Source organism: Oreochromis aureus, linkage group 2 (genome assembly GCF_013358895.1).
Source record: "Oreochromis aureus strain Israel breed Guangdong linkage group 2, ZZ_aureus, whole genome shotgun sequence".
Taxonomy (NCBI): Eukaryota; Metazoa; Chordata; class Actinopteri; order Cichliformes; family Cichlidae; genus Oreochromis; species Oreochromis aureus.
In genome coordinates this window covers 26856099-26880815 of record NC_052943.1, presented here as the reverse complement: position 1 = coordinate 26880815, position 24717 = coordinate 26856099, and the positions used below count along the sequence as shown (strand labels likewise).

The window sequence follows — 24717 nt, the reverse complement described above, 5'->3', positions numbered from 1 at the left end:
TAGTGAAGTTAAAAAAAAGTGAAATAAAATATTTCCAGTGCAAGTTTTCCTAAAAAGTTCCTCATCTCGCTATTAAATAACGTGAATTCTTCTGTTACAAAAGTACACATTATTTTGAAGATCAGAGGAAGTTTTCCAAAGTTTGTCTTAGTTTGAAATTTCTTACCGGAAGTTACGTCTTCGCTCCGTGTTGTTGGACTGTAGCGCTGAAAGGAGCGCTCCCAGCCGCAGGGGTGGATGGAAAGGAGCCGGAAGAAAGAGAAGTCAGAATAAAAGGACGTAAAACAGAAAAGAAGAAGGAGACTATGAGGAGGAGAGGAACGAGGAGAGGGAGAAGTCCAGAAGGAGAAGAAGAAGTGAGGAGCTGGTGGAGTGACTCAGTCTGATTTCTTTAACAGCAGCAGCGGCTGTCAGTCAAACACGAACAGACCCGCCAGGTGGGCTCAGGCCCCGCCCCTTCAGGTAAACCCTCAACTGTTTCTGCTGTTCCAGAAGTCCTATCAAAGTAATAATAAGTAATCAAAGTAACAGTGGAGTACTGCTGAGTGGGGAAAGTACTTTAATGTGAAGTGTGAGCAGCAGTAGACACGTGTAGGGACTTGGTACTGAGAGGAAGGATGATTTAAAAGTATTTTTTCACAGTTTTGTATGAAGTACTGCAGTAATTACGTGTGTGTGTGTGTGTGTGTGTGTGTGAGAATGGGATCAGTGAACATAAGCAGCTTTCCTAAAAGCATGAAGTATTTGCTCACTTCCTGTCAGGCTGCCGGTGTTGCGCTTTATTCTGTGACCGGATCAACTGCGTTCCTGCCGGCTGCTCATGTTTCCATCACTTCATGCTTAAAAAGCAAAGTCAGTGATGCTCTTCATCAGTCAGAGATCCTCCTCCAAAACGTACAAGAAAAATAAATCTGATTTCAGTTATGACGAGCTGTCTGTACTAACTTCATAAAACAAAGAAAAGTCTTTCTAGAAGACACATGAAACAAAGTTGGTCCCGGAGTCACAGCCAGTCTGCAGAGCATCTCAGTTGAGCATGCCTAAAAACCAGTAAACAGGCAGAATTATGTTAATAAACCAACCAGCAGGGGGCGCTCTATAGGTTGGCTAAGTTTGTAGTTTTGCATTAAATTAGCACAGAGCCACAAGCCACTGATGTTATTGCTAGCACTTCTTCCTGGTGCCTTACAGTGTCCCCATGGTAACCTGTGGCAGTGTCCCCATGGACACTTACCAGTGTCTTCCCGGCACTTCTTCCTGGTGCCTTACAGTGTCCCCATGGTAACCTGGTTACCATGGGGACAGACATCTTGGCAAGTGGTTGCTAGAGGTTGCTGGCTGTTTTGGGGTGATATTGGTTGCAAACAGGGTGCTGCAACAGAAAAACTCCTTTTAATTGCCGTGGTTACTAGGAAGTTGCCATAGTCACCCATATTTTGCGTGCAAGATGGCCACTTGTCTGCAAACACTCGCTAACTAACCACTAAGCAGTAGTGCTACTTGAAAAAGTGTAATCCAAACAGGAAACAGAGAACTTCCAGGGTAAAGGTTGGGCCTCATTGTGACACACATTCCACAAGACATGAATGACTTTTACTTTGAAGGCATAGTCTTTGTGTTAACTAACTTTAACCACTTGTAAATCAATCAGAGAATATGTATTTTTCCTTTGCAGCCTGAGATTACCATGGCGTCACTGTTCATGCTGATGGATAAACATCATATACATGAATTCCACACAGAGAGGTGACAGTGTCTGTTGTTTCTGTTAGATGAAATAAAATGCAGTCACTCTTAAAAATCTCACAGTTGTAAGCAGTGTTGGGACTAACGCGTTATTAAGTAACGCGTTACAGTAACTACGTTATTATTGTGGTAACGAGCACGGTAACTAGTTATTATGCCAAAACCAGGAACGCGTTACTCGTTACTGGGATTTAGATAGGCTCGTTACTCGTTACTTCGTGTGGTGGATATCGCGGAGCTTCCACAGATTCAATAACATTAGCAAGTGGTGGAGGCCAGCAGGTGGATGAAGGAAAAGGGAGGCAAGAGGAGAGACCCGAAGCGGCCGCCGGTCCGCGTGTCAGGTGAACTGAACTTCAGGTAAGAAGTTATGACCTGCAGTCTATCGGAGTCAGATATAAACCAAGTTTAGGTGGAGTTTATTTTCGGTATGCTGACATTTTCGTACTGCGTGCTAGCTAGCATGACGGAGTTTCTATACAGCTGGGTGGGTGCTATGTTACTGATGTTGAACTTTATTTTGTTCATACGGTTAATTATTAGAGTTGCCAACCGTCCCGTAAAAAACAGAATCGTCTGGTATTCAGAGAAAATATTACGCGTTTCGTACTGAGGTGAAAAGGAACACAGTTTGTCCCGGACTTCAGCTACAATGAAAAAGACAAAGCTGAAGCTGCACAGCTGCCTCTTCTTCTCTCATTCTCTCCTCTCCCGTTTCTACTTCAGTCATGAAACAATGATCAATGATCAGCTGATCGGCTTTTCTCTCTTGTTTATTTATCGCCCACTTTACGCCAGAAAGAGGAAACCAGCGGATGTCGCGCTAAACAACAGCAGCACGTTTAAGCTTGATCAGCTGTTGTTAGAATTTATTTAATATTAATTTCTAGTATCAGCTGATGTTTGCTGGAGCCACAGCTGTAAAGCTGCTGGTCATGATATCGGTTTGGTTATCTGGTGAGAGGAAACATGCAGATGAAACCAGGAGATGTCCTTACTGAATCATCAGAGCTGAACAGGTGATGGAGAAACAGGTTTACCTTTTAGGTGACATGAATGAGTTGAAGGGAAGTTATGAGCTGTTTCTGAGAGACAAATAACACCAGGATCCTTTTCTAAGTAGCTGACAGCTGGTAACTGTGCAGGGGCGGGTCTAGCAAAGTGTTGCCAGGGGCCAGGTAGGGCATTAACAGGGAAAGGGGGCACAAAGATATACTTTTCTTTATTATTCTCATTTAAAATGTCTCGCTTTTAAAAAAATAATTATCTGAGTCTTACAACAAACGATTGATAGATTGATACATATATACCATCAGAACAGTGTACATCACTGTCACAACAGTGTTTATTTTCATTCAAAGGCTTTATGATTTTTCCTATAATGGTGGGCGGTCTCTAGTCAAAATGCCCGGACGATTGTTTTGTCCCAGTCCAGCTCTGTATGCAGCTCATCTGCAGTCTGGTGTTACCTACATCTTCCTATTCAGAAGGCAGAATTTCCAAGTTCTGAGTACAATCAAAAGCACCACGACTGCAGTTTTTGTGTTGGATGTAAAAAGCAGGCTAGAATCATGGCGGCGGTCAACGACGGTCCAGGCGTGATTTCTCTCGTGGAAATGTGCACATTATTTTTTCCTTTCTATTGGTAGGTGGCACAGTGCACTTGTGGCAAGTAAGCAAGCTAGAAGACTGGCAGTCTGGCTGGGTATCCAGTTACGGAAGCAACACATTAACAAGAGAATTCTGAGTAAAACCAAAGTTACTTTCCCTAGTAACTAGTTACTTTGAAAGTAACGAGTAACTTGAAGTAACTGAGTTACTTTTTTAGAGAAGTAACTAGTAATGTAACTAAGTTACTAATTTAAAGTAACTTACCCAACACTGGTTGTAAGTCATTACCAAAGGATAGAGCAACCGGAGTAAAATAAGCCTAATGAGTAGTAGGCTCAAACTGTCATAAACCTCTGACATACTTGGGGGTTTGGCTTTGGGTTGGGCCTTCGGGGGCAGTGCAGTGAGATGTGAGAATGCCAAAACTTTTCCAAGTTAAACAAACATTTAGATAACAAGACATATTGGCTAAAGCTGCTGCCGCAAACATGAATCATTTCATGCTCGCTCAGATGACAAGCAGTATGCTGTGGGACCAACACGGCGACCTCTAAAAGCGGTCACACCTGCAGCGGAGCAGCACCAACTGAAACAAGTCACATACAGACCATCGCTTGTTTTTTCTCCAGCACTTAAAATGCTTGCACTACGTTCCTGGAAGCAGCGCTTAGGCTTTTAAATCAGTGCTGTCTCAGCTTTTCCAGTTAGCACACTCTGAACCCACACCAATGCTTAAATAGCTTGAGAGGAAATACAGGCATGAGACACACCACTGCTGAAAGGAATTTGCCCTAGGTGAAGAATTTCGCATGAATCTCTTCTTTAGCATTGCTTGGATCCTTTTCCCCCCCTGTTGAACACTTAATTTGATTTGAAGCCATTTTCTTTTCTCACCTTTTAGTGTCATGTAGATCTAACCTTTCAGCTTTCTTACTCTTCCTGCCAGTCTAATATTAGCCTGGTAGTTTCATCTGGAACTGGATCCAAAACCTGACATGTAGGGGAAAAACTCCCTACAGAAGCTGAACGTCTTTTAAAATGGTCACAGAGCACTTTTGCTTTAAATCGGTTGTATTTAAGGGTTTCCACCCTATCTCACACTTTAGTGTTACCCATTGTCCCATGTTGACGATTGCAACAAGCAAACTCTGAATCAGCGCAGTTAGATCAGTTTCCATACAATGACCCACAAAATCCCAAGCAGGTGTCCAAAAACAGCTGACACCAAGTGTGACAACACAACACAATAGAATTTGTTTTAAAAAAGCTCCTCAGTCTGTCACAGTGATTCTCAGAAAGTCATGATAAAAAACAAACACACTATTCTGAAGCATTTTAAAAATATTACACATTAAACAAACCGAAGTAACTTAAGTCAGGAGAATCAGGATTGTGAGAGGTGCAAGGAAGAAAAACAAAGAACTAACTCAGAGCAAGTACTAGCAACAGCTTTATAGACTGGAAAACCCAGTCAGCCCTGCCCTCCAGGTAGCTGAAACACCTGTGAAGTGAAGACATTAAATGATGGGATTGGTCAGACTAATTTAAAGGAAAGGAAAACTCTCCGAACTTAGTGCTTCTTTGAATGAATTCAAGTCTCTGGAGTGTGAATCAGCGCTGACACCAAATGCCGCACCACTGCTTACACAAACCAAATGTCAAATACCTCGAACTGGAAGCACATGTCAGACAAACACAGTCAGACAAAGGCAGAATGTGGGGAACCTGGACCATCTTCCCCTTTCAGCTGTTTGAATAAAATGAGTCTAGTAGTCAAAAGAAAATTAAAGGGCAGCTGGTTTTCCTATATGAAACCTGTTTAACTGAAAGCCAACAGTCCATACAGGATGCGGCCTCCTTCCAAACTCATTGAAGGCTGTCTGGAAAAATCCATGAATATAACAGCAGTGTAAGTAACATGCATGATCTGCACAGCACAGGTCTGCAGTTAAGCTGAACTGGATATTCCACAAATACGTGTGGGCTGACCTGCCACATCAGAAGGTCATCCACGCTCACGAGTCAAGAGCCGCTGCTCTAGTTTGGCTTTCCCCCTTCATATCTGTGTGTATAGAGATACAGAGATATGGATCGTCATTTAGATGTTTTGCTTCCCTGGACCTGAACCACTTCCTGTAATTATGTCCCATTACTTTAGAACTCATCTGATTTGTGCTTATTTTGGTGCTTTTCTTCAGTAGAAAAAGGATTCGGGTCCTCCACTGCAGGAAAAAACCCCAAAACCCGAAAACATGTATTATTAGAGCTTCACTCATCATGGTGCTCTGCTCGTGGACCACCAACGGGTGAATAAAGACTTGAACACACATTTTAGACTAAATACAAACATGTGAATTCAGTAAAAGAAGAAAGAATGGATATGGAAAAATATTATTTACAGGTTTGGTCCTATTTGATTTTTATTTCTCAGTAGAGAAAAAACTTTTAGCATTCTCAGCTGAATTTTAAAATGATGATCTGCATACTGTATACCTTCCTAAACATATACAGTAAGCACTATACTGTACATTAAGACATCGAGTACACTTGCCCTTGCACACACAACAAAATCCACACCCAAAGCAAAGCTGCTGTTCCTCTAAACAGGAAAACGTGCAACTCTTAGCCCAGCACTTAGAAATAACAATACAACTTTTTTTTCTGTTTGCTTGCAGCATGCTCTTAGTATTTATGGATCCTTTTCTCTTTAAATGGTTTTTAAAGAGACACTCCACCCTGTCATACAAATATGGTCGATATGCTAGCTCTGAGGTTTCTAAAGGCAGATACTAAAACTAATGAGTGGCATTAAGGTGGGTGTAGTCATCTTTTATTTATAGTCTATATAAGATAAACACTCAAAAAATAAGCAAATCAATTTTAAAAAATCATTTAAAAAATAAAGGAGTTTGAGGAACCTTGGATGTCCACATGATTTTACTGCATACAGGTGATTTTGCATGTTTCAACACAAACTGCTGAATGTGTAACTGGTTTACTTTGAATTTGTGTCTCTGCGTTTCTTCTCCTGCTGGCTGTTTTCTTTTTTCAAATGTAGCCTTTATTTATACTCCTTGTTTGGAAAAAGGCACTTAGTCTGGATTTAAAATTCTCAGAATCCAGTTTGATGGTTTACCGCCAAACGTCTCCTCACAAACATCATTAAACTCCATTTCCCTCCTCCGTCTTTCTTTTTGCAGGATGAATGGAAGCGGCTCAGCAGGAAATCCCAGCGCTGCCTCGTCTTGCTCACTTCCTGCCCACGCTAATGAGGGGACGCTGAAGACAGAGTTTCAGAAGAAGGACCTGCAGAGCAGAGAGTCTGGGAGTGTGCCTGGGTCACAGAAGAACCAGAGGCCAGGAGGGACCAAACAGGCTAAAGAGAAAACAGATCGGCGGGATCCTCACACGGAGAAAAACCCAGAAAATACTCCAGAGACAAACAGGCGTAATGCTGAAGATTCAACTTCTTCAAAAGATGAATCAAAACCAGATCGACCACAAGCAGAAAACCTCTTTCCAGACCAAACCAAACTAGATCCTCTTTCTAAATCAACAGATTCTGGTTTGGGGGCAGATCAGAGGAACCTTGGAGATCCTGTCAGACCAAAACATGAACAAGAACCGGGTGACTCTCAGGACTGTCAAAACCACAAAGATCTTTGTCATGCAGATCAGAAAACTAAAGATGAGAAAAGGAACTCATTTATAACTTTCCTAACAGCTGAAAAGGATGTCCAGAATAAGCTCCATATTTCTGAGTCCATAGAGGAGAAAAAACCTGAGAGGCTTCAGCATTTCCAAGATCCTCCTCACCTAAACACCCACAAGTCTCCTCCTCCTTCTCCTGCAGACCAGAAAAGACACTTGGATCTTCCAGCTAAAAGATCCGCCCTGGCTCCACCAGCTCCACCCCTCACCATTGAGGCTTTCTGTGACCAGATGCAGCCCGGCCCTGCAGGTTCTTCTTCAGGGGAGCCCAAACTGTGCGGCTTCCTGATGAAGCAGGGCGGGCCCCTGAGGGCCTGGAAGCAGCGCTGGTTCACCTACGAGGAGAAGAAGAACCAGCTATTCTACTACCGCACACCGAACGACGTGATGCCGCTGGGGTGGGTGGAGCTCAGCGGTGCCACCTTCACGTACCCACTGAAGTCAGAGCCGGGTACCTTCCAAATCAAGACACCTGAACGCACTTTCATACTGAAGGTAGGAGGCCAAATGTTGCTTAAAGCATTTTTCGATTTGAGTCGCATGCGTTTGTAGTCTCTTAATCCACCTCCACCATCTCCAGGCTGTGACCCAGGAGCTGATGCTCTATTGGCTGCAGCAGCTACAGGTGAAGCGCTGGCAGCACCGAATGATGTCTATGTGCTCAGACCCGACGAACAACAACAACAACACTGCAGGTGAGAAACCAGCGCGAGCTGCTGCTCGAGCTTCTACATGGTACGCTGAGTCATGAACTTAACAGCGAGCAACAATAAAAGTTTATTTAAAACAAAAGCCCTGAACACTGACAGAAGATCTGCTTCGTCTAATCTTATTTTGAAAATATCAGTAAATTACAGTTTGGTGAGATTCAAGCAGACCCCATAGTGAGTCAGTCCCCAAAGACAAACATGTTTACGGCCTGTTTTTTTTTTAAGGGGGCGTGTCCGTTTGGACTGCCAGGTGAATGGCGACGCAGGTGGTTGTAGCTAGTAGTGTTCACCTCAGCCAAGTGGAGTCCCTGAACTGGACCTCTGGACTGCGTTTGTGCTGTTGGAGCCTTTTTAATGCTAACAGATATTGTTAATTTCGTTGACTCATAATTTGCATCATAACTTTCGTCAGGATAATTTGGCGGCGATCCAATCTGAGTCAACTTTTGATTTAGTCTCCTAGTCTGATGATGTTCAGTTGACTAAATACACTTTCAGCATTTGCTGTCCAAATGAATAGTAGTCCCAGAAGAAGTCTGAGCTCTGTGTCTGTGTGATGCACCTGTACAGTGTATGCCTCTCATCCACACGTGGTCACTTCTAGCTCTATAAATGTTGAGGCTTCAGAATGCAGAAGCTACAAAGCTGTGAGTTTCCCAGCTCATTTTTATACCCAGTCTGTGGTTGAAACAGACTTTCAGTCTCTAACTTGCTTTTCCTGTGACTCTCACCAGAAGCTTCTTCAGACCTTTTCTGGTGTGCTCTCACCTCTTTTGTCTTTATCGGCCCTCTCATGTTCATGTTTGGTCTCTCATGTTCAGGAAGTGAGTGACTGCTGTGGTTTATCTTCCTCTTCCTCCTTTGTGTCCCGACAAGAATTGGGAAATCCTTCCATGAGGCATGGGAGGGGCTCAGACTGACTCACTGTTCCCTGAAAGTCTAAAATTGCGTCAGAATAAAGGATCGACCGAGTCATTTAGCATGCACTGACTGGTTTTATGTTCCACTTTTCATAGAAATATTTCAGGTTATACTTTTGTCACAGATAAGAAGCCGCTTTTCCTTTCGTGTCTTCATATATGTGGCTGTTTTTTTTTGTTTAGGTCAGCATGAAGGAGTTTATAGGGTCTCTCTCTGTGCTTCTTACACCCTCATCATCCTAATTAGGACCTGAGTTTGGAGATGGAGATCATCAAAATCCCAGCAGGGCCATTAAAACTTAAGCAGAGGAGCAGGTGGGTAAACTCACTGCTCCCTCCCTGCTGAAAGGCACTAAACATGAATGTGGTCTGGTTTTATTTCTCTGTGCATGAGGTCCGGATTCACTGATCAGCTTTTAGTTGAACGTCCCCGTGTACAGTCAGCCTGCGGTCAGTTATCCGTCAGTGTTAAGCAAGCACACACTAGCTGAAGCTAAGCAGAGCATTCCTATGACAGCAGTGGTAAACACAGTAATGCTATGTTTATGTGCAATGCCGGACAGCCTCCAACTGACTGACCAGGTCAAAATTGGTGACAGTGTTCATTGACTCAAACTAATTAAAAATATTAAGCACTCTGATGAGCTCCTTCAGCATTTTGAGTTTCTGTGATGTTTGATCAAATAAACCATTTTTTAATCTTAAATTATACTTTTGTAGATGAAGTAAAAAGTGTAATTTTACTTCTGTTGTGTGCCTCTACTGTAGTCTATTAACAAGTAAGCGCATTAGAGGGTTAAAAAGGTTAAAACTTAAATCTTCACTTAGCAAAAATTATGCAAATGTGATTAAATGAAATCACATGAATGAAGCTTGTAGTAAAAAGTGTTACGTATAAGTATCAGTCCAAGTACTTCATGTAGCATGCAGTCAAATACTTCAGCTCTGAAAATATTTGACTTTTAAGAGGCCATCACATCTCATTTCACCAAATGTTGGCGTGCTCGATACGCTCTTTGATGTCGCCCTGTGGAGCTGAGGATCATTTCCTGTTATGGCTCAGTTACATCATCATCTGGACAGGAAGTGACTCTGACTGCAGATCAGCTGCATGCGGCTGAATGAGAGGAAACCCCCACGGACTAAATATAAACTGGCGAGCAAACACCTGCTGGAAGGAAAAAAACTGAACATTCTTTCATTTTTTTATCGTGAGATAAAATTCAGATAAACAAGCATTAAACCTCCTCTGTTTGTCAGTCTGACTGCTGGAGCAGCTCACCTGGCTCTCAGGTATTCAGTTCATGTCCCAGCTTGTTCAGCACCTTTACGTCTCAGCTCAGCTTACAGAGACGGCTCCATTGTTTGTTTTTAATTATCCTTCATGTAGGTCAGGGGTGTCCAAAGTCTGCGGCCCGCGGTCCATTTTTAATTGGCCCTCAAGTAATTTTATAAATAGAATAGAAAATGGCCCGCACTTCAACTTTTGCTTAAGTGTATTGCACTTCTTAGTTTTAACACCAGGGGGAGCCACTGTTGATCAAGGCAGTTGCTCTACCAAAAAGGACAATCACAGAAGAAATTTACCCCAAGTTACCAAACATGGCAGAACCAAAGAAGCAAAAAGTAGAAAGTGAGTGCAGAAAATTTCAGACACAGTGGGAGAGTGAATATTTCTTCAAAGAATTCAAGGGGACGTGTGTCTGTTTGATCTGCACTGAAACTGTGGCAGTTATGAAAGAGTATAATGTACGACGTCATTATGAAACCAAACATCAGGCCTATGCATCCTACACTGGTGCTGAGCGAGAGCAGGAATTAAAGGGTAGCTATCCTGCGGGGTCAGCAACAGTATTTTTTTCGTGCTCAAAAAGTCCAGGAAAAGGCTCCAATAGCAGCTATGAGGTCGTCCAACTCATCGCAAGACATGGCAAGCCTTTTTCAGATGGAGACCTCATAAAACGCTGCCTCGTTAAAGTCACCGAAATAATGTGCCCGGAAAAAGTGCAGGACTTCAACAACGTCAGCATGTCCAGAAATACAGTTGTGCCACGCACTGAAGACTGTCAGCCAACATTAAACTGCAACTGTCTGATAAAGCTGTGCTTTTGATTTTTACTCCATCGCATGCGATGAGAGCACCGATGCCACAGACACCGCACAGCTGCTTTTTTTTTTTTTTTTTTTTTTTTTTTTTTTTTTGGGGAGTGGACGAGAGCACGAGCGCTTTAGGTGAGTAAAAATATATTCCACAGTACACGTGTGTTAATAAGCATGCATGTGCAGGTACACATGCTTCAAATATCAATGATGCGCATCAATTCTGTCACTACCCTGCTTTTGCGCACCACTTTCTTATATGCGTTTTTCTTGTTAACACACAGAGTACACACCGGTGTGCACAGCGCACGCAAAGTCAGCTGATCTCATCTGATGCAGATCTGCTCCTTGATCAAGTGACATTTGTCCGGATTTTTGGCACGAGTGGCGTACGATCAGCACCGCGGCTGGATGGCCCGATTTACATACCCAGCGCAGCTGATACTCACCAGAATAATTTACTAAAATTATATGGACTCCTGTTATTAAGTCCAGTTCAGTCTGTTAATGTTGATAATGGTTTCAAACGAACGTTAATAGGTGTGTTGCTAAGCCTAAGAACTTAAATAACAAGCTTGAAATGTACCCGTCCCATTTTCCCCTTTATTGTTTTTTCTCTGTGCTGTAAATCTTCTGTCCAAGAAGAAATCTGCTGCTGTTCTGAGAATGAGCTACCAAAGCTTTTTCTGAATAAATCAATAAAGATCCATTTATGGAAAGCTGTGATGAAGGCAGTTTTGTCTTTAATTATATTCAACAATATAACACATTTGACCACTTTTAAATGATTTTTCTAACTTTAATACACTACAGTTACGGTTATATACCTAATTTCTAGTAAGTGGTCCAGCCCCTCCTATATTTTTATGTATGTGGCCCTCAGTGAAAAAAGTTTGGACACCCCTGATGTAGGCGTTCAGAGCCTAATCTGACAGCGTAGAGATCTTTCAGTGCCCCCTGCAGGGTCTTTATGACATGGCCTGAAGATCCACCCAGACTGCATCCCAATATATACATTGAAAATCACAAAATTTCTTAATTTTTAAAAGAATAATTTTTTAAAATTGTTTTTATTTACCTGTGTGTTGTTTAGGCGTCAGAATTACTCAGCCCAGCTGCTTCAGCAAATGATTCCTATTATACTATAAAACACCTTTCAGGCACACACATTTCTGGATTATACCTTTTTGCAGCTGTTTCTTTTATTTATAGTCTAAACATTATTTATTAATACAATCTGCAACTCTTTCACAATTTTAGTCTTGCTTTCTACTTTTCTTTAACTTAAACTTATTTTTGTTTTTTTTGTTTTGTTTTATCACTGCATATAATACCTATTTGTCGAGTTATCTACTATCTAGCTATCTTATCCATCTAACTAACTAGCTAGCTTTTTATCTATCTAGCAATCTAGCTAACTATCTAGGATTCACATCAGTCACATTATTGGACATCTAGTATGGAAAATTTTAAAAGAAAAAGATAATGGGGGTAGAAGTGCAAATAATTTTACATAAGCGGGACAAAAAATAATAATTAAACAATTTAAGACCCGTCAATGATGCTGCTATTTGTTCATCGAACAGAAATCTCGAGTCTCTGTCAACACTGAATTTTCACAGTGTGCTAAGGTTCAGACAATTAGCCTAAACTTTTTAAACAGAGTTTTAAAAAGAGTGAACTCAGACTTTTAAATTAATATTTTTATATTCCTGTCACCTTTCTTTTTGTGCCTGGCCGCAAGTGTCATAGCTGAGCCAGTGTTGATGTATTTTGATCTTTCCATACAACAAATTCTTTACCAGAAATTTGGAAGTGTGCCTTTTTTACTCCTGCTTCTGAAAACTGGTGATTCTTCGATGGTCAATAACTACGGACCAGTTTCCAAATTCTGGATCTTAGTCTGGTAAATAATCAACTTAGCGTTTCCTAGATTACAGTAGTTTTTTCTCCTTCTCAGTCTGGCTTTAGGAAATTGCAATGCTATGAAACTGCTTTCTTAAAAGTTCTTAATGATGTCTATTGAGCCTTGAAAGCCTTCAAAGAACTACTGCGCTGCTCTTTTTATTGGTCTATCAAAAGCCTTTGACACTGTTGACTTTTCATGCCAGAGGCTACTGGTCATAGGCCTTTCAGACCAAGCAAGTGGTGTATTACTAATTACTTTTCTGACCATCAGCAGTGCATGCAGCTCAGTGGTCTCATTTCCAGAGAGTGCCCCAGGGTTATGTAGTGGGCCCTGCACTATTTACTATTTATGTTAATGGCTGTGGACAAAGTCTTAATGCATCGGTTTCATTTTTACACAGATGATACAATCATTTATTGTGCTCATATAAATTTTTGAACAATTACAGCTAGCTTTTGATTTTATACAGTCACAACTGTGTCAGCTCAGACTGCTTTTGAATGCAGAAAAAAAACAAGGTTATGTGAAAGTTGGGCTTCTTTTTCCAAAAATCAATCGTGTTTCTTTTTCACAGCAAGGAAAAGGCTTGTTGTTACCACCTTTTAACCCCTCCTGGATTACAGCGATAAAATTTACATGAACGCCTCTTTCTCTCCATCTCATGGACTGTTTATCACAGGGCACTAAGATTTACAAGCAGTTGTAAACCTTTGGCACACTGCTGTACATTCTCTGGTTGACTGGCCATATGCAGGATGGTTCATTGGTATAATTTTATCTGTAAATCTATGTGTGGTTTACTCCCTTCTTATTTATCAGAGTACACGTCACGCAAACAGCTTAGTCATAGTCTGCGGTCTCAGGACTTCATTACAGTCACCATCAGTTCGTACAGAACTCAGAAAGAAGGCATTCCTCTTTTTCTGCCCCATCTTCATGGGATACATGACATGACATCAGCTGATGTCACTTGTAGACTTTAAAAGACGTACATAGGAATTTATGAAATCATCCCTGGGGACTTGTTCCTGTTTTTGACATGAATGTGTAAACGTTAGACACTTTTAGCTATTCTATTGTTTCTTCTATTGCTGCAATTTTAATGTTTGTCTGAAACGGGTCACTCTTGTAAATGAGACACTGAGTCTTAATGAGAGTATATAAGAGAGTGTATAAGTAAAGGTCAAATTAAAAGTATTTAAACATCAAACACACATTCATTGGAAATAAGCAGCTAGAAGAAAACACACAGGCTTTGCATGTGTGTCTGAGGTGTTGAATGTCTCTGTGTGTTTGTGCAGATGACTTCCTGCCGGTGTTGAAGAGCCCCATCGGTCTGGTCGGCGAGGGGGCCGCCAGTGTGCCGATGACGCGAATTCCCCTCGCCAACGTGTCGCTCAAGCATCCTCTCATCGAGATCCAGTGAGTCCCCACAAATCTGAGGCGTTTAAAAGGCTCAGACAGTCTGATGTCTTCCACTTGTTTTGTTGTTGGTCTTCATGTTTCTTCTTTCTGAGTACAGAAACTCAGTCCACTGTCTGCGTAAGAGGTCATCCCAGGACTGGAGTCAGAGCGTGTTTCACGTAGAAGCTCCACCCCGGATTCCCCCGAACACTGCCGACACAGTCAGCACCCCCAGTATGTATATACAGTACTACAGCAGTACTACAGTAACTAGTCAGAGCTTAGAGTACACCAGTAATACCATTTATATTCATCTATGAAACCACATGACGCAAATCAGTTAAACTACAGTCATAACTTAAACACTTGAATGATGTTAAATTCAAGTTAAATTGAATTTAAAGTTAAATTCATCACTGTTTGAGAGTTGCAGCCGGAGGGTGAAGGCTCGCAGCGCGTCCACCTTGCCGGTCCGCCGCAGAGACATGGCGTCTCAGTCCTCAGACCTCCTTTTAAATTCACACAAACTGAAGTTTTTTATTGTACACGGCCCTAAAAACCTCAGAAACTTGGTGTCCAACCAGATCCTTAATCTGAATGGTGTTAGCTTGGCCCCCAGCAGCCCTGTGAGGAGTCTTGGAGTCATTTATGTCCCTCAGTGCGCACATTAGACAAATATGTAGGACTTCTTTGTTTCATATATGCAATATCACCAAAATTAAGAACATCCTCTCAAGTGATGCTGAAATATTAGTTCACGCATTTTCTACTTCTACGCTGGACTGTTGGAATTCATTATTGTCGGGTTGTTCTTAAAGCTCATTGAAAAGCCTTCAGCTGTTTGAAATTCTGCAGAATATAACAGACGAGCTCCCCAGTTTGGATTCAGGAACACTCTCTACTTTTCCTATTAGACTTCTCTTTTTAATAAAGCTTGTAGTTGGTGTTGTGTAGGTGTCAGGTGACAGGAGACAGTGAACCAAACCATGTTATGAATGTTTCCTCCCACATTTGGTCGAGACAGATTGCTGCCCCCCTCTGATCCTGCTTCTGTTCAAGCCATCTTCCTTAAAAGGGATTTTTTCCTTCCTTCTGTCATAAAGTGCTCCACATGGGGGATCGTGTAATCACTGAGGTCTCTCTAATACTGTAAGGCCTTTACTTTGAGATACTAAGGCAGCATTTTTGTGATTTGGGGTTATATAGATGTAATAAAGTTGAGGCCTGCAGTGCCCATCAGGTGTGGAAGGAAGAAGATGCATCTATAGTTACCTGTGACTTCAAGTTGGACTTGAATTGGGACTTTTTCGTTTTGACTTCAGACTTAAGACATAAACATCAGCCTGAACTGTGACTCACCTGTACTGAGTATTTTGTACCTGATTTGGGCCGTGATCCTCTTCAGTCCTCGGGTTTTTATTAAGAGGTTGTTGGTCTGTGTTTGTCCTGTAAATTACCACCATCAGTTTATTTACGCGCTTCAACATCCGGGCGTGTGACTTCTTTTAATCCTTCTCTGTCACTTCTCAGCCTCTCCAAACCTCAGCACTCCCTCTGGATCCCCGAGCCCCTCCCCTCCCCTCCCATTGCTCAATGCAGCTGATCAGGCCCCCCCTGCAGATGGCAGGGAGTCACCATCACTGTTTGAGAGTTGCAGCCGGAGGGTGAAGGCTCGCAGCGCGTCCACCTTGCCGGTCCGCCGCAGAGACATGGCGTCTCAGTCCTCAGACCGGATAGGCCGCTTGCAGCAGGAGAAAGAGATGCTGATGGAGGAGGTCAAAGCTCAGAAGGTGATCAGTCGTTCGGTAATCATAAAACGTTATTGATCTCTGCTGCCACTGAAAAAAGTGACAAACACACCGCCTCCTGCAGGAGCTGGTGTGGATCCTCCACAAAGCGCTGGAGGCTTCTCAGCTGGAGAAGCGAACCTGTGCCGAGTTTTTGGCAGAGGAGGGTGAGCAGGAACGTCTGGAGCTGCTCCGACACCGCGAGCGGCAGGCGGCCGACCTCCGGGGGCGGCTGGACGAGGCCAAGATGGAGGTGGAGGCGGTGAAGAAGAGTCTGGCTGAGAAGGCCATGCAGGTCGCCGAGCTGCAGCAGAACAACACGATGCTGATGGAGAAGAACAACGCCAAACAGGAGGTGAGGACAAACCAGAGGTTGCTGTCAGACTGACCTCCGGTTGGTCACGTTAAAATAACCCGTGCACGTTTGTTTGCATGACTGAAAGTTTCTCTGAGATCTGGGGCTGTTCCTGGAGCTGCTGCTGGCTCAGGAAAAAAGCACAAAACAAACCGAGTGTGGGTGGATGTTGATTAGATCAGACAGAGGGCCTCTCCTGTGCATTCAGCGCTTCACCTAAATGACCAGCCCAGATGATGGATGTGTCATGTGATTTATTGGAAAACTGAGAATCGTAGCCAAAAAACCCCAAAAAGGGAACGTTTGAGAAAGATCACGGAGCAAAATGCTCATTGAGCGAGCTCCGTGTCTCCACTTTTAAAGAGCAGTGTGCAGGTTGGTGTTCTGCAACGTTACTTAGGTCTCTTCGGGGGTGGCTTTTTAAAAATATTTTCTAATTCTTCAAGTTTGTGCCTCCTTATTTGGACCGTCCTCCTACATGTGACCTGGATTTGAATTTCTGTACGCCACACTGAAACATCTCAATTCCTAAAATTCATCAGGAGGAGAGAGGAGGCTGCAGGAGTTATAATTGACGATCAAAAATAAAAACTGTGCTGAGAGTAGGGCTCTTTAGGTAGCTCGTCCTTCATAATCATGAGTTGTTTCAGTTATTTAAAGTGATCAGCTGTGTCAGTTTGAGTGCCACATACACTGCAGTTTGATCTCAAATCAGCCGGACCAGTGAAATGAGTTCACCGCAGATTTCTGAATCTAAGGCAAATATTAAGACAAAATTATTTCCCTTTAAGTCCAAACGCATTCTCAAAACGTTCATGTTTAATGAGCTGTCAGCTGCTTACGAAGTCTAAAACATACAACTTCACTCAGTTTTCTGCTGTCGCAGGTTTAAATAGCATTTCGTTATCATTCAAGCAGCTTTTAACTTCCCATAGTCTTCTGCTCCTGTGCTGGGATTATCACACCGTGAGTAGGAGATGATTTTATTTTCCAAATACCTGAACTTTTAAATTTTCACTTTATTCAAAGCCACCCAGGACTGCACTGGGACCTTTGGTGGGCCTAATCCGGCCCCCGGGCTTCATATTTGACTCTGTCAGGGTTTCATTTTAATTCTGTTTTATGTGTGGCGTGCATTATGACCATATAGCTCAATCAACTGCTCCACCCTGTGGTCACGTATCGTATCTAGGCAGTAACTGGCTGTGTGACTCAGCTTCTTCTTCCTGCCTGAACCAAAACAGGACGCACCCACACAACATGAGAAAGTTTTGTGTTGTTGAATCACCGCCTGCAGCTGGCAGACAAATAAAAAGTGCTCAGAGTTACGAGCACTTCTACTTGAGTAAATGTACTCAGTTACTTTTTCTTGCTTCCTGTGATCTTTGTGTGACAGTAAAACATGAAGTCTATCTGCAGCTGCACTCACTGTGCGACTGTTTCCTGTCAGGTGATCATAAAACTGTCCGATCAGGTGACGGCGTGTCTGTCAGACCCGCGGCGCCCCAACTCGTCCTCTGCCGGCCGCATCAACTCTCAGACTCTCAAACAGCTTCGGCAGGAGAACAACAACCTCAAGGTGAAGCACAGTGATAATTTACAGCGAATTAAAGTTTTACTTGAAGGTACCAAGTGTAAATGATTGTGTTTTAAAGAAAGTTTAAAAACCTTCCAAAATGAGCTGAAGCTATCAACAGTGAAGAAACAGCTGATATTACGTTACTGAGTCTAAAACCTCTTAAACCTCCGAGGTTGTCTGACTGTGTTTGTGTCTGCAGGATGACATCGAGGCGTATAAGACTCAGAACAAGTTTCTGAACTCTGAGATCTACCAGCTGACCAAACTGTGGAGGAAAAGCTCAGAGCAGGAGAAGACCCTGATGGTGAAGGTCGGTCTGATGCCATTTCTGTTCATTTAAACACTCCACCACCACACAGAGCTGCTATGGGCCAGCTACAGCCCACAGCCTACAGCACAGTGATAATGCCCCTTTTCCTGCCCTCTGATTGGCTGCAGTGTGCTTTCCTGGAAGCCACTAACTGTCAGGTGGAGAGCCGTTACCTGGGAGTCCTGCGGAGGCTGCAGGAGATCAAATCTCTGCATCCGGCCCAGCGGGAGGCCGTGCAGAAAATGATCGAGGACGCTCTGAAGGGAGAGCTGAAGAGCGTCACGAAGCTCAGCGTGGACAGGTACGAGCACCTGAACAGCAGGGTAGACAAAATAACAGACACAACCTGCTTCTTTCTTATTCAAGAGTCACTTGACATGACAATTAAAAACTCAGAAGAAGAAACTCTAAATAGATCAAATTTTTCACTGTTTACTCCAAACCTGTTAAATGTATTAAAGATCTGCTGTGTCCTCAGGGATCACGATGAGTACGGCTTTAAGATCATCCCAGACTACGAGGTAGAGGACATGAAGCTGTTGGCAAAGATCCAGGCGCTGGAGATTCGCTCCCACAACCTGCTGCACCAGGTCCGAGAAACCAAAGTTTACAGCTGCTTATCCGGAGGAGTTTAAATAAACTCAGCGTGATCCCCCAGCAGGCTAGCAGGGCCTGCAGTCACTACTCAGGGCTAAAAAATCACCCCAAACCTTCTTTCAGCTGCTCCCTTTAAGGGGGTTGCCACAGCCAATCATCTGTCTCCACCTGTCCCCTATTAAAGATTTAATCTTTATAGTCATAACCAACATTATTTTGTATGTTTAATGATATTTATTAATTATATTTTATATTATTTTCTCATCATGTCCTGTTCAGAGCCGACCGACAGTCCAGAACCGGGAAGCAGTTTCCCATAAAGAAACTTTTTCCAGTTTTGATCAAGAGCTACGGTGTTCAGTAACTGGCGGTCTCGTTTGTCCCTGTAGGAGGGTCTGGAGCACCCCCTGCTGAGCCGCTGGGCTCAGTACCTGGCAGGCAGGTCCGACGATGACTTCATCATCTCACCTGAGCTCAAAATTCTGGTGCGTGAAGGCGTCCCTCGGGAGTATCGGCAGAGAGTGTGGCGCTGTCTGGTTCGAGCCAGAACTTTGACAAGCCAAGAGCGCCACCCGCAACGCTATCAGCAGGTACAGCTGTAGAGAGAGAGAGAATGCTTTACCCGCAGCTGGGCACAGGTGGCTCCTCCTTCTTCCTGTTGGGAATACTGGCGAGCACTCAGTAATCCGCCTGTTCTGTTTCCAGCTGTGTGAGAAGAGTCGGACAGCTCCTAATCCTGCCTCCAGGCAGATCCAGCTGGACCTTCACCGAACCCTGACAACCAATCAGCACTTCTCCTCGCCATCCAGCCCCGCCCTCCAGCAGCTCCGCCGCATCCTTCTGGCCTTCTCCTGGCATAACCCTGCCATTGGCTACTGCCAAGGACTCAACAGGTCAGAATAAATATATAAATTTTATATCTGAGTACTTATGTTTACCCACCTTCCAGATATGATCTCACCTTCCATAAATGTCCACAGGTTAGCAGCCCTGGCTCTGCTGGTCCTCCAAAGTGAAGAAGACGCCTTCTGGTGTCTGGTGGCGGTGGTGGAAGCCATCATGCCTCAGGACTACTACACCAAGAATCTGGTGGCCTCTCAGGTCAGCACACACCTGCTTGCCTGCTGTGATCTGTTTTAGTGATCAGTGAGGCTGATCTGTGTGAGTCTTTGTGCTCAGGCGGACCAGCGCGTGCTGAAGGACTTCATGGCGGAGAAGCTTCCTCGCCTGGCATCTCACTTTGAGGATCACAACATTGACGTCTCTCTCATCACCTTCAACTGGTTCCTGGTGGTTTTTGTGGAGAGTCTGCCGAGCGACATCCTGATGCCTCTGTGGGACGCCTTCCTGTACGAGGGTACCAAGGTACCATACACCCGAACGCACCATGACAGAAATACAGACAATGCACCACAGTAGTATCCATGGAAACAAAAATGATTTTGTTTTGAGCTTTAGATGTCTTTATTTACATTTTAGGAGTAATTAAGACATTGTTTACTACGCATGGGGAACTGTCATGTGACATGAAATAGGAGTGGGAAGGCAGATAATTTTAGTAACGACCTCACAGTCTACCACAAGCAGCGCAAATCCAGATGATGAGCGGGCCAATTCCTTTGGGCTTGTTTCGTAATGTGAAAAATGCAACACAGCTTTTACATTGTTTGTCTCAGGAAACAAGAAGGCAGTTCAGACCCAGAAATTTATACCACACAGGGATAAATGCTGACAACAGCTTCTGCCACGTAGATCAAGAGAAGCTCAACTATCAAGTAGGATAAGATTATCTGGCAAGTGAGGAACCAAGTGGCTTCTTGGAAATCGATCAGAGCTGTAATTAGTAAATGGCCCAACTGCACCACAACTGAAAGAGTAATTTTATGACTCACCTCCTCAAAGTTTGCAGTTAATTGTGTGGCGTGAGTGTCCTGTTATGAAATGCGTGTCTGTGCTGCAGGTGATCTTCAGATACACTCTGGCTCTGTTCAAATACAAAGAGGACGACATCCTGAAGATCCACGACAGCGTGGAGATCTACCAATACCTACGCTTCTTCACAAAGACCGTCTCCAATGCCAGGTATGCACTCGCCTCCACCCGCCTTAATCTACGAGCTGTTACACTCTCAGAAGTGTTTTATCATTAGTGGATGTAGCTGTTGAATCTTTGAGCTTCAAACTCTTTTTACTGAAATCTTGTGAGAAGTTTAAATTTCACTGGTCACAGTAACAATGGTTTAGAGATTTGTAAGTATCTGCAGCTCTCGGATACATGTGGTCCAGTCAGTCCAGTATTTCCTGCTCAAACTGCAGTACTTGAAGTATCAAGCAGCATAAAACAGAAACGCTCAAGCTGATCAGTTTCCAGTTCCTCTGTGTTGGTGATCGAGTCCTTTACGCCTGCGTGTGTCCATGCAGGAAGCTGACCAGCATCGCCTTCAATGACATGAACCCATTCCCCAGCCGGCTGCTGAAGAACCGGCGAGTGCTCCACCTGGAGCGCCTGCAGGCGGAGCTGCGTGAGCTGGAGGAGCAGCAGAAGGAGTTCATCACCGAGAGCGTCGTACGGAAAGACAAAGAGCTCGACGTCATGGTGAGCGAGGACGACGAGGACCTCTGATCACACAGGACGCTTCAGCTGCTCACTTCCAGACGACGATGAGTTTTTCATGAGTTCAAGAGAATTTCACTAAACCGGCTGTTAACTGGTTTCTTTCACACTAAACACAGGATTGTGTCAGGTTCACCATCTCCACTAACGCTACAAGGAAACAGACACATCCAGATTAAAATGAATAAAACAGGCAAATAATTAAAAAAATAACTAAAAATGTAATTAACTGCATTACATCTCTGAAACAAGCTTGCAGTAAACAAATGTGTACTGTGTTCATGTGTGTCAGGCTGCAGAAATGTGCAGATGTATTTCAGTGAATTCATTTTGATAAATATGTGATCACTCATTTATTTCATTGCATCTTTTGCTGTATACCTAAAAATGTGTGACATTTCTAAATGTAGTCACATCCCTGTCAGTGCGCCCCAGGGTGGCTGTGGCTACAATGTAGCTTGCCATCACCAGTGTGTGAATGTGTGTGTGAATGGGTGGATGTCTGGATATGTAAAGCGCTTTGGGGTCCTTAGGGACTAGTAAAGCGCTATATAAATACAGGCCATTTTACCATTTACATAACCTGCCATTATCCAATGACACATCTGCTTACCTGTGTCTTTTGCTCGCTTCTCCTTCTAGGAGCTATAATTAAATGTATTGAATTTTAATGATCACTGGGTTTACATTTGTTTGGTTGCTATGGTGATGTGTAACGGGAGTCACGTGGGTGCTAGCAGTGACATTAAGAGGGCGTTGTCAGTCTGCCTTTAACTGGTTTGATTTTGACAGAGAGGAGGGCTGGCAGCCGTAGTTTTTGTTGACCGCAGCACAACGAGTTTCCCCTTGTTGCAATAAAGCCTGTGATGTTTTAAGAGTTTGAATCGCAAGCCGATCACATTGCTCTGTAAACTTTTCAAGCACTTTAATAAACAAGCAAGCAATTCCATCTCTCGCATTATTGCGTAAAGTTGACAGCGTGTCAGGCAAATAGGCAGGCTCCATCCCCAGCCTCTCGTCTTCTTTTTGTAACATTTTGTAAAAATTGTAACATTATTTTTTACAATGTTACAATTTTACATTGTGTTAAATTGTAACATTATGTTTACAATGTTACAATTTTACATTATGTTAAATTGTAACATAATGTAAAATTGTAACATTGTAAACATAATGTTACAATTTTACATTAAAATTGCAACATTGTAAACATAATGTTACAATTTTACATTATGTTACAATTTAACATAATGTAAAATTGTAACATTGTAAACATAATGTTACAATTTTACATTATGTTACTGTCAGAGTCGGACGGTGCCCCGACCGGTCGACCTGTGTGTGTGTGTGTGTTTGTTCTCCTCTCTCGCTCTGCTTTTTCTCCGGCTCCGCTGCGATTGTCACGCGGTCGCGTAGCAACGGAAGACCTCAGACCCGGAAGTGCTGCCGCTCTGAGCTGCCTCACCTGCGACCGATTCGTCGCCAGCTACTGCCAATTATCCACCATCGTTGGCAGGGCTATTTAACGGTGTGGCTGAGTGACAGACAGCGCTGGAGTATTGCACCAAGCCTGGAAGCGAACGAGACGGAAGGGGAGACTGCACTGATTCTCTGGAGTTTTGTGGACACACGAGGGAGACGGGGAGAGGAGCACTGAAGGGACTTGCACTGTGGATAACTGTGGATTGGTTTTGGCTTCACTGTAAATAAAGACACTGTTCAACTTAAACGAGAGGTCAGCGTCTGAGTTCGCTAACTCACCACCCTTAACAGTTACAATTTAACATAATGTAAAATTGTAACATTATGTTTAATGTTACAATTTTACATTATGTTAAATTGTAACATAATGCTTAACAGATAATGGTTATCCTTTTTTATATCATACACAATTGTCTTTTTCACAGGTATTGATGGTAATTTGCAGTGGTTTAGTATTGATTGAAATACCTGTGAAGTCCTGTTGGTTTTAATGATGATTTTATTGTTGCTTCAATATTATCCAAGGGTGCAAACGTGGTGGAAAATCAGAATCAGAATTTAACATTGACCCAACATCAGACCCTAACATTGTTTCAATATAGGACAGCGAACTGGATGAAAGTGACAGCGAGTACGAGAGGATCCCAGAGTCAGGCCTGAGGAACAGTTAGGAGATCAGGGGTCAGTTAAAGGTTATCAATATCTGATGTGTGTAGGTAATCAATAGTGTGTGTGTGTGTGTGTGTTTTTTTTTGTTTGTTTTTGTTTGTTTTGTTTTGTTTTTTTAAGGTCAGCAACAGTATTCACCCTCTGTCTGAATCTTTGAGATGATTAAACTTAATCCAAGTCTGGTGTGACTTTTGAGAACATAAGGGTAATGGTGTTACTTTGTCTCTGTTAGAGCTCCCCTGCTGGTCAGGGTGGCAGCAAAAACCCATTTTTTTGCAAGAGCTTTGTAAACACTGGCAATCCCACGTCTCCCAAACTGCCTACCACCTCATTTATTTCAAGCATCGGCTGATTAATTATCTCTCTGTTAGTCTCTACATCCTTCCTATATCCGTTATGTGACATTTGGAAATTATCCTACAGACAATCGCACCAGATCTCTTGTTTTTCTTTTCTTTTGAAATTCAGCATATTCATGCAGGATAAGACCAACACTAAAAGAGAGATGAGAACCTGAAAGACATGTATTTCATCCTTCTAGATTATTTAATATTTTAGGGGTGGCTGTAGCTCAGGAGGTAGAGCAGGTCACCTACACCTACAGACAACGATGAGACGGCCTATAGAGAGGAGGTGATGGCACTGTACAGTGGTGCCTGGAAAATAACCTGACTCTCAACATCAGCAAAACTAGAGAAATGATAGTGGACTACCGGAAACGACCAGTCAGGAACACCAGCCCATCCACATCAACGGTGTCAAGGTCGAAAGGTCAGCAGCTTCAAGTTCCTTGGAGTCAACATCACTGAGGACTTCTCCTGGACCCTCCACACAGACACTGCTATCAGGAAAGCTCGCCAGCAGCTTTACTTCCTGAGGAGGCTGAGGAAGTTTAGCATGAACGCCAACATCACCTCAAATTTTTACAGGTGTGCAATTGAGAGCTTGCTGACGAGCTGCATCACAGTTTGGTACAGAAGCTGCTCTGCCAGCAGCCGTAAATCACTACAGAGGGTGGTGAAGGCAGCAGAGCACATCACTGGCACGAGGCTTCCTGCCATTCAGGACATTTATCTCCAGCGATGCCTCCGTAAAGCACACAGCATCATCAAGGACCACAGCCACCCAGCACATCAGCTCTTCTCCTTGTTACCATCTGGCAGACGTTACAGGAGTCTGTCTGCTCGGACTACAAGACTTAAAAACAGTTTTTA

The 24717-nt window shown here is 43.3% G+C and overlaps 1 protein-coding gene across 1 annotated transcript; it reads left to right on the top strand.

Annotated features, from left to right (window-relative positions):
* Positions 1 to 172: 172 nt before the first annotated feature.
* On the top strand, positions 173 to 22023 carry tbc1d2 (TBC1 domain family, member 2). Its single transcript, XM_031751747.2, has 17 exons — positions 173 to 462; positions 6558 to 7563; positions 7649 to 7763; positions 14009 to 14129; positions 14230 to 14345; positions 15642 to 15901; positions 15984 to 16253; positions 17704 to 17832; positions 18032 to 18142; positions 18271 to 18443; positions 18621 to 18732; positions 19129 to 19329; positions 19445 to 19632; positions 19720 to 19840; positions 19919 to 20104; positions 20700 to 20821; positions 21160 to 22023. Exons 2-17 carry the CDS (start codon positions 6559 to 6561, stop codon positions 21359 to 21361), a joined length of 3432 nt encoding a protein of 1143 aa, XP_031607607.2. The 5' UTR covers positions 173 to 462; position 6558; the 3' UTR covers positions 21362 to 22023.
* The last annotated feature ends 2694 nt before the right edge of the window (positions 22024 to 24717 follow it).